Genomic DNA, 13648 nt, shown 5'->3' with positions numbered 1-13648 from the left:
GGGGATAGGATGGGTGAGACGTTCACTCATCATTTATACTTTGAATACAGAAGAAGGTAGAATACAAGAACGACCTGAATGAAACATTCGGGACCTAAAGCTTCATCACTCAATGTCTCTAAAATACACACCATCAAGTTTGTAAAGGTACTATTTGATCAATGCATTGTGTGTGTGTGTGTGTGTGTGTGTGTGCTTGTGTCTTCCAGTGGGGGCAGGACCATCGTGGTGACGGGCTCTAATTTCGACATCATCCAAAGTGCCTTCCTGACGGTCAAGGACCATGGAGACGACTGCACCGCCAGCAAACAAGCTTCTGACGAGGTGCCCTTTCCTTTCTTTTCAATTCCCCCTCCTCCTCTTATCCAACCTGTCTTTTTTTATCATCATCATCCGTGGTTGTTGACAATAGATTCTTCTCCCCCGTTGTCGTCCTCCTCCTCCTCCTCCTCCTCTCTATACGGTATATCTGTGATATGATCCCTTCTTTGTCACAGAGGATTTTGTTCCTTTTGGTGTTGCTGTTCCCCTTCACGGCCGACACAAGCCAATGCTATCTCTCTGTGTATCGATCTGCCTCTATACCTCCACGGAATTGCTTCCACTACTAGAGTGAAGGGTTACGTTTCAGTGCACGGACCGACCGCGCGCACGTACGCGCAAGCGTACACACGCACGTTTATATTACTCTACTTGTGAGGACATCAAACTTGAAAACAGCTGAAAATAGCAGAACAACCGCCGAAAAATAGCAGATGTACAATCCCACTGTGTGCTTGTAGATCGTCTATTTTTTGGTGTGTGTGACGTCGCCATACAACTAAGTATAAAATAGGGAAAACTCTAACCCCTAAACCTGACCTCTAAAATGTCTAATCCTAATACTAGCCCCAACATGATTCTTTATTTTTTATCGTAAACCTGTCTTTAAAAATCTTTTGGACCAAATTAAAAAGTAAAATGGTCCTCACAACGTCTATTTCTCAAATTGTACTATACTTGTGGGGACATTTGGTCTTCACAAGTATAGTACTACAAGCACGCGCACACACACACACACACACACACACACACACACACACACACACACACACACACACACACACACACACACACACACACTCACACTCACGCACGGACCAGAGTATGCATTACCCTTTGCTTCCACTGATTGGTTTGAATCCATAAGCCACCTGAGTCCTTCGTCCTTTTGATCTACTAAAGTGTTTACGGCCAAGATTGCGATTTAAGGTTTTTCCCACAGAATACATTACTCCAATGACAGACCAGCCAAAACATATTCCCTTTCCCTCAGCCCTACGTGCCCCCGGGGTGTACTGTGTTGGCCAGCGGATTCTCTGTATTTTATTTTATTTAACCTTTAGTTAACCAGGCAGGACAAAATCCAGAACATATTCTTATTTACAATTGTTGTGGCCTGGCAAGAGGCAAAGGCCTTTTGGAGGGAGAGGGGGAAATGGCGGGGGGGGGGGGAGAAATCAATCAAGTTTAAAAGCAAATACGACTCAAAAGCACAGTAAAAAAAAGGGCACAAATCAATAGATAAAAGCACAATAAAACAGTGGTTCTCAAAGTGGGGTCTGGGGACCCCGCAGTGGTCCTCGGGTGGGTTCCGGGGGGTCCCCAGCAAAATGTGTTAATATAGCATCACATCATTTTAACCACTTTATCCATATGTTATACGTTGGCTATTAAAAAATAGCAGATGCACATAAGCTCACAGCGCGTTACTTCATGTCGCGCTGTGAGCTTGTACATCTGCTAATTTTGAACATTTTATATATTGAAAATATTTGACTAATTTTGACATTTGTTAACACAAATCTACTCTTCTGGGGGTCCCTGGTGGTCCGTGGTCAAATACATATCAATTTGGGGGTCCTAGACGTGAAAATGTTTGAGAACCACTGCAATAAAACATAAAGTAACATTACTGCAGAGATCAGATAAGACAAGTACATTGGCTTAACAGTATGCAGGCCAGCAGCATTTGTCCATAACAGAATGTTCTGGTCATGTTCCTCCCTAGATAACTTTCGGTCCTCTGTTTTTGGGTGCCTATCAGTCCTCTTGGCACCTCTTGAACCCAATCCACTCACTGCTGTTTTTGGATAAGTGCATGCTACTGTACAAACACACAGAAGAAAGCAATGGCATTCAGCGAGCTTTCTCGAGCTTCAGCGAGCTTTCTTGTCTGTGAGGCTATGAGGCTCATAGCCTCACAGACAAGAAAACAATGGCATTCAGTAGCCTCATAGCTCGCAGACTAAAAGCCTGATTTATACTTTGTCGTTTCACTCCCAGTAGGCCAAAGAAGAACCTCCTTTCAAATTGGCCCCAAGCTGGCGCTATAACAGCCAACTTCTGGCTTATAACGCTTGAAAGATTTCTGGCCAAAAATTCTTCCCTTGGATTCCTTGGAATATGACGCAACTGCTGCCATTTTGGACCAGACTCGATTTTCAGCCATTTTCAGTTTGCTTCAAAACACACCTTTTGCCACTACTCTTTTGTCCTAAACTCACACAAATCATTACACATTCTATTTGTAGTCATGTGTTCAGGATGTATCAGTCAGATGTTTCAGATTCCATTCCAATTGGCCATGACTGCCTTCCAAAAAGTTTGCGGGCCCTGGGTAGGCAACCCGCTCTGGCACGTTTTCTAGTTTATTATCATTTTCATCATCTTTTGTTCTCTTCTTTTGTTTCTCTAATCTTTTTTGGATGCTCTCTTGGTCCCATGGGGGAGGGATATGGGGTGGGATTAATGTGGGATAATGTTTGGTGTCTGTGTGAGCTGTTTGTGTGAGCTCAGCTCTGTATGTTTGTCGCTGTGTGTGTGTTTGTGTATATAACATAGAAATCCTTTAAAATGTGTATATATCGTTGCCTACCTCTATTTTACATGTTGTGTTTTTCCGTAAATTAATGCCCTACTTGATCATACTACAGCGTCACACAAAAGCAACAAAAGTAGCAGATCTGCAAGCTTGAAACGTGGCGCGAAGCAACACGTTTTGAGCTTGAAGATCTGCTATTTTTGAATTTGAATCCTGAAAAGTAACAGTTTTGGACACATGATGTTTCCACCCGACGGAGACATATATATATATAAAAAGGATTGCGGATAGCCGTTCCACAATGTGATGGGACACATTGTGGGCTTGTAGATCTGCTATTTTGGACTTTTTTGGTTAAATATATTTCTGAAAATGTTCGCCTATAATGACATGCCCAAATATGTGGACGCCAGATAAAAGAAGAGCCAGAGTTCAATCAGGGTTGGTTTTCTGACGATCTACAATTAAGCTCACAACGGGTTGCGTTTGTGAGCGTTGTGAGCTCGGCTATTTTTGGCGCGTGACACCGGGACTCGGCTGAGTATAAATCAGGCTTTTTGCTTTGACAAAACTCCACTTTTAAGCCCCTGCCGCCCCTTGTCCCCGGGGACAAGGCAACGATGTTTGGAAGGACGTGGGTCTGCAACAAAACTAGCAGCCAGTCGATACATTTATCTCTAAAGACCCTGGCTGGTCTAGCTCATAAGCCTCTCTCCTGGTTGGGAGTTTTTTGTCCACTGAACTTGTTCCAAAGATTTCATAAGAGTCATTCTGGCTGTTGGCGCGTGGACGGACGCTTAATTATATTTAGTGGCTTACACCAAAGGAACAGTAAAAATCCATTTGTTATTGCAATGCATTCTCTCTTGTCTCGTCGTTTTAAATGAGCTCCATGTGTATTTACTCATTCTCTGTGTTGTATACAGCTAATGCAAAGCTGCTTCTGTTATGCAATACCCATTATCATAGTGCTGGAGGCAAGCCCCCAGAACTGCGGGAGAACAGTGGAGCTGCCGTCGCCTGGTGGTCAAATCTGGGATTGCAATACTTCCGCATTTAAAACGCTACTGCGCATGCTTCTACCGTTTGAAACAAAGTCTTCCGCACTTAAGCGGAAGAAGAGTGTACTTGCGGGGTGCTTCATGCGCTGGGTGAACAACGAATGTGTTAATTGCACCCAACTGATGAACATGGCAAATGTTTGTGTCAAATGTTCACATTGACGTGAACAGACTCAATCTTACCACTGCCGGTAGCCATTAAAGCCCAGGGTGTCAGACTGTTTTCAGGTCACGGGCAGACTTAAAAATGAATGTCATTGGAAGATATATTGGGTGCGTTCGGAAATACAGCAATGAGCGCACTGGCCAATACAATTAATTGGTGAGTGTGCTCCGGTGCGCAATTTCCGAACGCACTCCTTATGACTGGAGGCCAGTGTATGACGTCATATTGATGACATCAGGGATCTCCATATAATATATGGAGATGAGAAGTGTGGTACAGAACGGCAGACACAATGGCTGAGAACTGGGAGACCGCCCCAGCTGTGGCCGAGACCCCGGAGATCAAGCTCTTTGGGAAATGGAGCACTGATGATGTCCAGATCAATGACATCTCCCTGCAGGATTATATTGCGGTCAAAGAGAAGTACGCTAAGTACCTGCCCCACTCTGGTGGACGTTATGCCGCCAAGCGCTTCCGTAAGGCCCAGTGTCCCATCGTGGAGCGTCTGACCAACTCCATGATGATGCACGGCCGCAACAACGGCAAGAAGCTGATGACCGTGCGCATCGTCGAGCACGCCTTCGAGATCGTCCACCTGCTGACGGTAGAGAACCCCCTCCAGGTGGTGGTGAACGCCATCATCAACGGTGGACCGCGTGAGGACTCCACTCGTATTGGTCGTGCCGGAACGGTCAGGAGACAGGCTGTGGATGTGTCCCCCCTCCGTAGAGTCAACCAGGCCATCTGGCTGCTGTGCACGGGCGCGAGAGAAGCTGCTTTCAGGAACATCAAGACTATCGCCGAGTGTCTGGCCGATGAGCTGATCAATGCAGCCAAGGGTTCGTCCAACTCCTACGCCATCAAGAAGAAGGATGAGTTGGAGCGAGTTGCCAAGTCCAACCGTTAAAATGTTTGCTTTCTAAAAAGAACACACCCAGTGTGAAGTGAGTGGTGCCTTTGATGAGTTCATTATGCGCATGTGTTGCACTCCTGTTTGTGTTTAATTAGTGTAACTGGTTGCATATTTGTGTTGCAATCAGCTGCAGCTGTTGAGGCCAGACACAAACATGTTGAGGCCGTCCGCAAACATACGGACGGACAGACACACACACACGGTCAAATGTAGGAATGGTTGGCACCACTCAAAGAACATGGAATAAAGTTCAGAATTCTCTCTCTCTCAAAAAAAAGGAACAACCACCTTTTATGACCATATCACGGTCATAAAAGGGACACAGATAGACAGACAGACAGACACACAGTGATATGTGCTGTGGATTTTATGGATAGATTTTTGGAGAACAGCTGGTCCAACTAAGTTCACGCCGGGCACTGCACTCCCTGGAGTCCTCGGCAAGTCCTACACAATCTCAACCTCGGCAGTCCTACACAATCTTGCCAGTTTGAATTCGAAAGGTCCTCAAGATACGCAGAGGACACACTCACAGAGATTCTGAATCAGGCTTTAGTGTCCGAGCCGTGATTTCAACCCACCGAGGAATTGGTTCTCAAATATTTTCATGTCAAGGTCCCCCAAATTGATTAGTATTTGGCTGCGGACCTCCATCTGAAAATGTTTTGTTCCAGGGACCCCCCAGAAGAGAAGATTTGTGTTAAAAAAATAATCTAAATTATTCAACATTTTTCAAACCCTTTCAAGATTTTTCAAAGATGTTCAAATAGCTGCAGAACAAAGTGACGCGCTGTTAGCTTGTAGATCTGCTATTTTTGAATAGCCAACGTATAAAATGTGGATAAAGGGGTTAAAAATAGTGTGATGCTGTATTAACAAAAGTTGCTGGGGATTCCAGGATCTCTCTGGGTTCCTCTTAGGAGGGTCTAAGTATACAGTATACAAATGGAACTAAATTGACCCTTACAGGTCCATTTGGTTCCATTTGTATACTGTCAGAGTTAAGGGGAGATGTTGACATTTTGAAGTTTGAGAACCATTGCCCTAGAATCCCTTTTGTGTTTTCTCCATCATCCATCCAGTACCGCCAGGATGCGCACAGCAAGAACGACACGGTGATCCAGTTCCTGTCGCCCACGGTGAACCGCTCCTACGACAGCCAGCTGTTCAGGGCCTGCATCCACCTGGACAACTGGGTGAGGGAGCTGAGACCCTTCCACTACCACCAGGATCCCGTCTTCAACGACCTGCCCAAGAAGGTCATCACCGAGACCAGCATCATCATCGTGACGGTGAGATGACGTCCTTATTATTCAGAGCTCAGAGAAATAACAAACAACTGCCATGTTATACTGTGTGAAAAATCAACAAACTGAAAACTTATTTTAATTGATTAACATGTTATTTTGACCAATATCTATGGTAGAGTGTATGGTAAAGCTGTGGTTCTCAAACGTTTTCATGTCAAGGACCCCCAAAATTATTTGTGTTTGGCTGCAGACCCCCATCTGAAAATGTTTTGTGCCAGAAACCTCCAGAAGCAAAGATTTTAGTTAAAAATGTAAAAAATATATTAATAACATATATTTTTTACATTTATATTATATAGAGATTTGCACAAAGATAGCAGATTTTTGAATAACCAAAGTGTAAAATATGGTTAAAGTGGTTAAAATACTAATTTTGCTGAAGGAAACGCATGTTTTAGTTAAAAGGTTAAAGCACTACATTCTGATAGTACTCATTACTATAGAGTCTCCTCGTCTCTCCACCACTTTAATAAACAGAAAATTCAAAGATTTTCAGGAGGGTTGCAATTTCGCAAATTTTCAGCCAATCAATCAGGAAGAGAGAGAGAGAGTACAAATTTTTGGAACTGTTCCAGTTCCAATTTTGTCTGCTCATTTCTTTGTGTCATCACTTCCAATTTCACTTGTTTAAACTGCTAGTTCTCTCTCATGATTGGATTGTATCCTGACCTGAAAATGATATTTCTGTTTACTAAAGAGCTGGGGAGAGACATGGAGACTCCCGTTACTGAACAAACACTCTATAGCAATGAGTACTATCAGAATATGGAGCTATTTAATACTTATTTTAACAAAACAATATCACTTTACCCTACCATTAATAACACTATAATGTATACAATATTGTGTGTTCTATTTGGTCTCCCTGCTCTTCTGTTGAGAAATGGATATCCTGTGGTCTGGTTTGACCACTACTGGTTGACAGGTGATATTGCCTGAATTAAGGTCCACATTCTATTTGAATTTGGAGCAAGTAGACAGTCTCTGTTGGCTCAGTGATAAAACCTTTCAGCACTCGTGCTGGGGTTCAAATCCGCGATCCGCGGCAGGACATGAAAGTTATAGAGTGCCGAATGGCGAAAATAGCCGGAGCTTGTAGATCAGCAATTTTCATAATTTCAGAAGATTTTCTTAATACTTTGCCAATAAAAATTTAGATGCAATTTTATAAGCTGGCAGCCATACATGCTTTTACTTGTTTTTCGCTTGCCAAAAACGAAGAAAGTTCTCGGATAAAATTGTTTTTACTCACTGCAGGTCCGCTCTGAGTCCTGAACCTTTAGACCAAGGGTTCTCAGCCTGTGGGTCTGGACCCCCAGGGGGATCCCCTCATGATTTTTGGGGGGTCCCCAGATGATAGTGAAGTGACTTTTAAGACCCTTTTAATACCTAAAAAAATAAAAAGACCATTACTGCATCAAAAGTAATCAACAAACTACAATATAACTGGTCAAACATTGGCCAAATTGTCAAGTAATATAAAAAAAAATGAAAATAGCCGATCTACAAGCTCACAACACTTCGCATTGCGAGACGTTGTGAGCTTGAAGATCTGCTTTTTTCACAATATTTATCTGTGGAACCTAGTCAAACTAAATTGGTTTCCTCAACTCATACATTCCAAGTGGTTATCAGGGTAGGGGGTCCCCGGTTTAAATATGATTCTTTTGGGGGGTCGCGGCCTGAAAAGGTTGAGAACCACTGCTTTAGACCATGTCCACTATGTATACAGTGCTATAATTTTTACAGCAAATATTTTGGTTTTGTTTTAGTTGACTAAATATTATACGATTTTAGTCGACTAAATCTACAGTTTAATTAGTTGACTAAAATGTATTTTTGGTGGGCTGTGATGCAACTCACAATGCCTAATTTACACTTAGCTGGGTGCTGAAAATAGCCGATCTTCAAGCGTCATATTTTTTCTTCCCATATTACAAAGTAGCAGAACCATCTATTAATACCGGTCCTAAAGGATTGCCTTCCATAAAATGTATGAACTGTCCCCATATTTCTTGAAAGCTAGCAGATTTCCCTTTAATGGCAAAAGTCAGTTCCTCTAGTGCTCAAAGTGGTTTGATCATTCTCTCTACCATTGCTGGAGTGGTGTCTGGTTTATCTGGGTTTTTCCAAAAGAGTGCAATTGTATGTTTAGTCTGGAGAAGAGAATATATAACCATACTCTTTTTGTTAACTTTGAGATTATCAGGAAATATGCCCAGAATGCACAGCTGTGGGCAGATATGAATATCCTCTTAGACTATCTGGGATAATATACGAAGTACCTCTTTCTGAAGGATTGGTGACTTTTACCACAGATCTCTAGTACTCTGTTTACATCACCCTCCGACGTGCTTTGACATAATTTGTCTCCGAGATTTCCCCAGTTGTCTCACAGTTGACAATGTGTGTGTGTGCTATCTCTCTTCAAGAATTAATTGCCATCTGGTTGTTTGTATAGTGTTTCACAGAGGGATTATAGAGGTTTATACATTCCCCATAATCTTCCTCAGACAACCTTCAAAACTTCTAAACTGTCCATGGTACCACATACAGTATGTGTCTGGCAGATTGCAGAAATAAAACATAAAAGCAAGAGTGTCTGAACAGTCACACACAGTGGTAGAAGAAGTACTCACATTGTTTTACTTAGGAGTAGTTCACCCAAAAAATTACTTATCTTCTATCAAATACGCACCCCATAAAGCCTTGAATTCATGGAGATTTTTTTGTTTTTGTCGCATTCCTAAGCCAATTGAAGGCTTCATGTGGTGGGAAATTGATTACTTTTTTGAGTGAACTATTTTAAGTAACAATACTTCAATGTAGAAAACACTGTTACAAGTAAAAGTCCAGTATTCCAAATTTACTGGGGTAAAAGTACAAAAGTATTGGCATCAAAATATACTTAAAGTAAAAGTACTCGTTATGCAGAATGTCATTGAAATGAAATGTCATGAAATGCCATATCTGAAGTTATCATGTCTAAAATGTATGAAAATAGCAGATCTACAAGCTCACAACACGTCGCATCGCGACACATTGTGATAAATATTTGTCTCTGTGATGTAGTGGAGCAGAAGTAAAAGTACAGAAAATTGGAAATACTCTAGTAAGGAAAAATACCTCAACATTTTACTTAAGTGCAGTTCTTGAGTACATGTACTTAGTTACTTTCCACCACTGGTAACACAATACAGTATTTGCATTGGTGTCTCTGCGACGGCATTCCACTAGTAAGGAAATCTTGGAGAGGCTGCTGAAACAAACGTTGGCAAGGCACTGTGTTTGTTCATTTTCTTCGTATTGACCTGCTGAAGCAAAGGAAACAAAAACAAAAGTTTGTAATTTTTTGGAGTATATGCAGGCTTTAATGTGGTTAAGAAAGTGAAAACCTTCAGAACTGCAGTTGAGAGGGTTTTCATGCATTACTAGAGGACGTCTCAGGCATTTTGCACAGTGAGCTAAACATAATTTGGATAAGAAGTGTTTTTTTTTTTACATAATAGGGACTATATTAGATTATTTTACAGCACTTACTGTAACTCCTTAAAGGAGAATTAATGTCTTTTTTAAAGTATTGAATTCTGCAACCAGTCTACTCTTTCAGCTATACAGTAGCTACAATCTCATTCACTTTCAGTTTACCGTCTGCCATTATTCTGCATTAAGTTGCACTCGTCTCGGATGCAGTATATGGAGTACAAGGTTAGGTAAATGGCTCATGAATTGGAGATGTGGAAATGACACAATCTCTCTCCTGCTTCAGAGCTTAAAGATAGACATGGATGACTGTGGTATTTATTTGCTTCTTTTCTCTGTCATTAATCCTCCACGGGGACATTAGGCAAGAGGAACATCTGCTAAAGTTGTCCATGTCTGTCTGTCATACGCTGTACGTGTATACGTCTGTCATTCTGAGCAGTGCAGCCTTCAGAACAATGTCAAGGAGGTGTGTGTGTGTGTGTGTGTGTGTGTGTGTGTGTGTGTGTGTGTGTGTGTGTGTGTGTGTGTGTGTGTGTGTGTGTGTGTGTGTGTGTGTGTGTGTGTGTGTGTGTGTGTGTGTGTGTGTGTGTGTGTGCTTGACTTAATGCTGCTATCTTAACCTGCTCGAATCAGTTTGGCTTTGAAATCAAGTGACAGCGTACAAAAGGGATTAAAAGTTAAAATCTCTCGCTTTAATACGTGTTTTTATTACACCAAAGATCTAAAGTAAACAACTGGGAAAGCAGCAATATTGTTGGAGACAGTGTGGACAGTTGAACGCCGATCGCTCACATATATTTTGGTCGTGTGAGAAAATACAGACATTCTGGGACAGTGTTCTCCGGATTTAGGAGGAAGTAATGGGTTATAAGATAATTTGTGATCCCCGGATTGTATATCTCGGATTGACACCATGAGGACATAATAGGACATGAGGACATACTGTACTCTACCTGTTCAAAATCTTGACAATGGCGGCTAAAAAAGCCATCCCAAGAAGATGGCTGAAAACAGATCCTCCTAGAGAGGAACACTGGTTGGATATTATTGAAGAAATATGTCTCATGGACAATATTACCTACAATCTGAGGACTAAAGCAGAGTTATATGAAAAACGTTGGGGAAAAATTGTATTTTTATAAGGGTAAATAGTGTCTACAACCCCTTTTTTATTTTTGTCACGTCCATTTTCAATGTATTTTTGTGTTTTTGTTGTATCTGTTGTCTGAAAAAAAAGTCAAGCTTGTGGATCTGCTACTTTTGAGGACGCTGTAGTATGATCAAGTATGGCGTTTATTTACGATTGTTCGATTAATCGAAAAAGCAATCGATAGAATAATCGTTAATTAAATAATCCAGTGGTTCTCAAAGTGGGGTCTAAGATTCAATAACCAGAAAGTAACTTGGGTTAGATTTGTCTGGGGTAGGACTGGGGTAGACTGCGGGTGGTATGCTTTAGTGCAGTGTATTTTTGATTTTTCTTTTCTTTGGTGTCTTTATGTCTTTATGTTTTCAAGGTTTGTTTATTTGTATTTTGTGTATGGTACGTCTTGTCTCGTTTAATTACCAGCAATGTCGCTATTTGAAAATGATTGTTATTGTGTTGTTTATTGTATGTCTTGTCTAAATATCCTTGCATCAATGTTGAAAAAATCTATGTTTGTCAAAAAAGAAGAAAAATAAAGTACAAATCGTAAAAAAAAAAAGTGGGATCTAAGGACCCTTTGGGGTCCTTGATGGGGTTCCATGGGTCCCCAGCAAAATGTGTTAATACAGCATCACAAAAAATAATGGACAGACACCTCCATGGTGGTGTTGTTGTTGTTATGCTTCCATCAGATAATGTGTCAGGACTAAGAGACCGGAAAACAACAGCTTCTTTCCAAGAACTGTGACAGTACTCATTACTTCATTCTCCCCCAAACACACACACACACACACACACACACACACACACACTCACTCACTCACTCACTCACTCACTCACTCACTCACTCACTCACTCACTCACTCACTCTGAGTGACTATGACGGACTAACTGTTTATGGCATAACGATGCAGTGTCTGTATTTCTTTGTTGATGCTGCTACCTGATTTTAAAAACCCATTAAAACCGGGAAAGCATCTGTGTCATTTTAGACTTTAGCGTTGTTGCGGCTATTCTAAAATAGCAGATGTACAAGCCGCGCTGCGAGCTTGTACATCTGCTATTTTAGAAAAACGTTGAAGAATCTTGAAAGTGTGAGAACTACTGATTTAGAAGGCATTTGTAGAATCGGCCTCATGGCTTAAAGGGATGCAGAAGTAATTGTTTGGTTTTTGTCGCATTCCTAAGCCAATCATTTGATGACCAGCAGCGGTTCCTGTAGGAGAGACAAAGAGTCTCCTTTGTGTCTCCTACCGGAACCGCTGCCTACCGGTCCGCTGGTCATCAAATTATTGGCTTAGGAATGTGACAAAAACAAAAAAATATCCATGAATTCAAGCCTCCATGGGGTGACTAATCGATAGAAAAAAAAGGGTGAACTATCCCTTTAATGGCTTAAGTGGATGCCCTAAACTAAATTTCGTTGTACAGTATGTTCCATACGATGACAATAAACATCTTAATCTTGTCTTGGCAGGGTAAAGGTTTCTCCAACGCCATGACTGCCAAGGAGGCTCAGGCGTACGTGGGCGACGTCCGCTGCGTGGTCAACACCCTGCAGGACGAGAAGCTGTTCCTGGACCCGCCCCCCACCCAGCCCAACGCCCGGTCCAAGCGCCACCGCCGAGACACCGGCTCTGAGCCACTGGACCTGCTGGTAATGATGATGAGGACACAAAACAATGACATATTGGACTGACAGATGGACACACACACACACACACACACACACACACACACACACACACACACACACACACACACACACACACACACACACACACACACACACACACACCTAAGGTTGGTTATAGCCAATGTTGCCAGATTCTGTGAGAGAAACAAGCAACCAGGTCTAGGAAAACCATCCCAAAAGAAGCGACTAGGTAGCCTGGGATCCAGCCTGCTTCGCTACGTTCGGCGGATTTTTTTTTATCTCTTCGCTTCTCAGTCTGGAAAGCACCCTATCTCCATGGGAGGCGGGACATGGCATACGGCTGGAATCGAACCGTGGCTTCTGATTGGTCTGTGGTGCGGGGCGGGACAAAAAAAAACTGTGTGATCGTTGTGATTCGTCATTCGTTTGAACAACATCCAATCATCAACGACGTTGCCTAACGTAACATATGTAGTTCCAGTGTAGTTCTGCAAAACCAGTCAATAGGGTGCTTTCCAGACTGAGAAGCGAAGAGAGAAAAAAAAGTCCGCCGAACGTTGCGAAGCAGGCTGGATACCAGGCTAGCGGCTAGGGGCCACATGAGCACTTTAACATTTACATCAGCTATTTGAAAATAGCCGATCTACAAGCTTCGGCTATTTTCAAATAACATTTTGCGGGGAAATTATAATTAGCAGATCTGGCAACCCTGGTTATAGCCAACCGCAGCCCCCTTGAAATACAAAATCGTCCCCTATTTGGAAACTAAAAAGACTTGTCCCTTATTCTTTGAGACACACATACGGGTATTTTGGGGCGTGGCGGAATCCGCCATTACTTTTTCGGGGTGAAACAACACAGCTTTCACCATTGGAATTGCATTACGGAACGTACACGTGGTTACGTTTTATGGGTTTATTTCGTCATAGCGCAACATATGGTAAGGTATAGTAGTGCAGGTCATTGCAACAACCTTGTGAAAAATGAAAACGGTACCGCCAAATATTCTATACGTTCCGCGATTCTGCCAATAATCCTATTCTTT

The 13648-nt window shown here is 42.2% G+C and overlaps 2 protein-coding genes across 2 annotated transcripts in view; both read left to right on the top strand.

The window, feature by feature from the left end:
* plxnb2b (plexin b2b) overlaps nt 1-13648 on the top strand; it is a 224437-nt gene that overhangs the window by 166401 nt on the left and 44388 nt on the right. The window contains exons 22-24 of the mRNA XM_080437931.1: nt 210-324; nt 6086-6295; nt 12424-12603. Of these exons, the coding sequence (XP_080294057.1) occupies nt 210-324; nt 6086-6295; nt 12424-12603 (505 nt within the window). The remainder of the gene's footprint in view (nt 1-209; nt 325-6085; nt 6296-12423; nt 12604-13648) is intronic.
* On the top strand, nt 4359-5010 carry LOC308092109 (small ribosomal subunit protein uS7-like). Its single transcript, XM_080437932.1, has one exon. It carries the CDS (start codon nt 4383-4385, stop codon nt 4995-4997), a length of 615 nt encoding a protein of 204 aa, XP_080294058.1. The 5' UTR covers nt 4359-4382; the 3' UTR covers nt 4998-5010.

The sequence above is a fragment of the Gymnoscopelus braueri genome (genome assembly GCF_963280865.1).
Source record: "Gymnoscopelus braueri genome assembly, chromosome: 9".
Taxonomy (NCBI): Eukaryota; Metazoa; Chordata; class Actinopteri; order Myctophiformes; family Myctophidae; genus Gymnoscopelus; species Gymnoscopelus braueri.
This window is presented reverse-complemented; position numbering and strand designations above follow the sequence as displayed.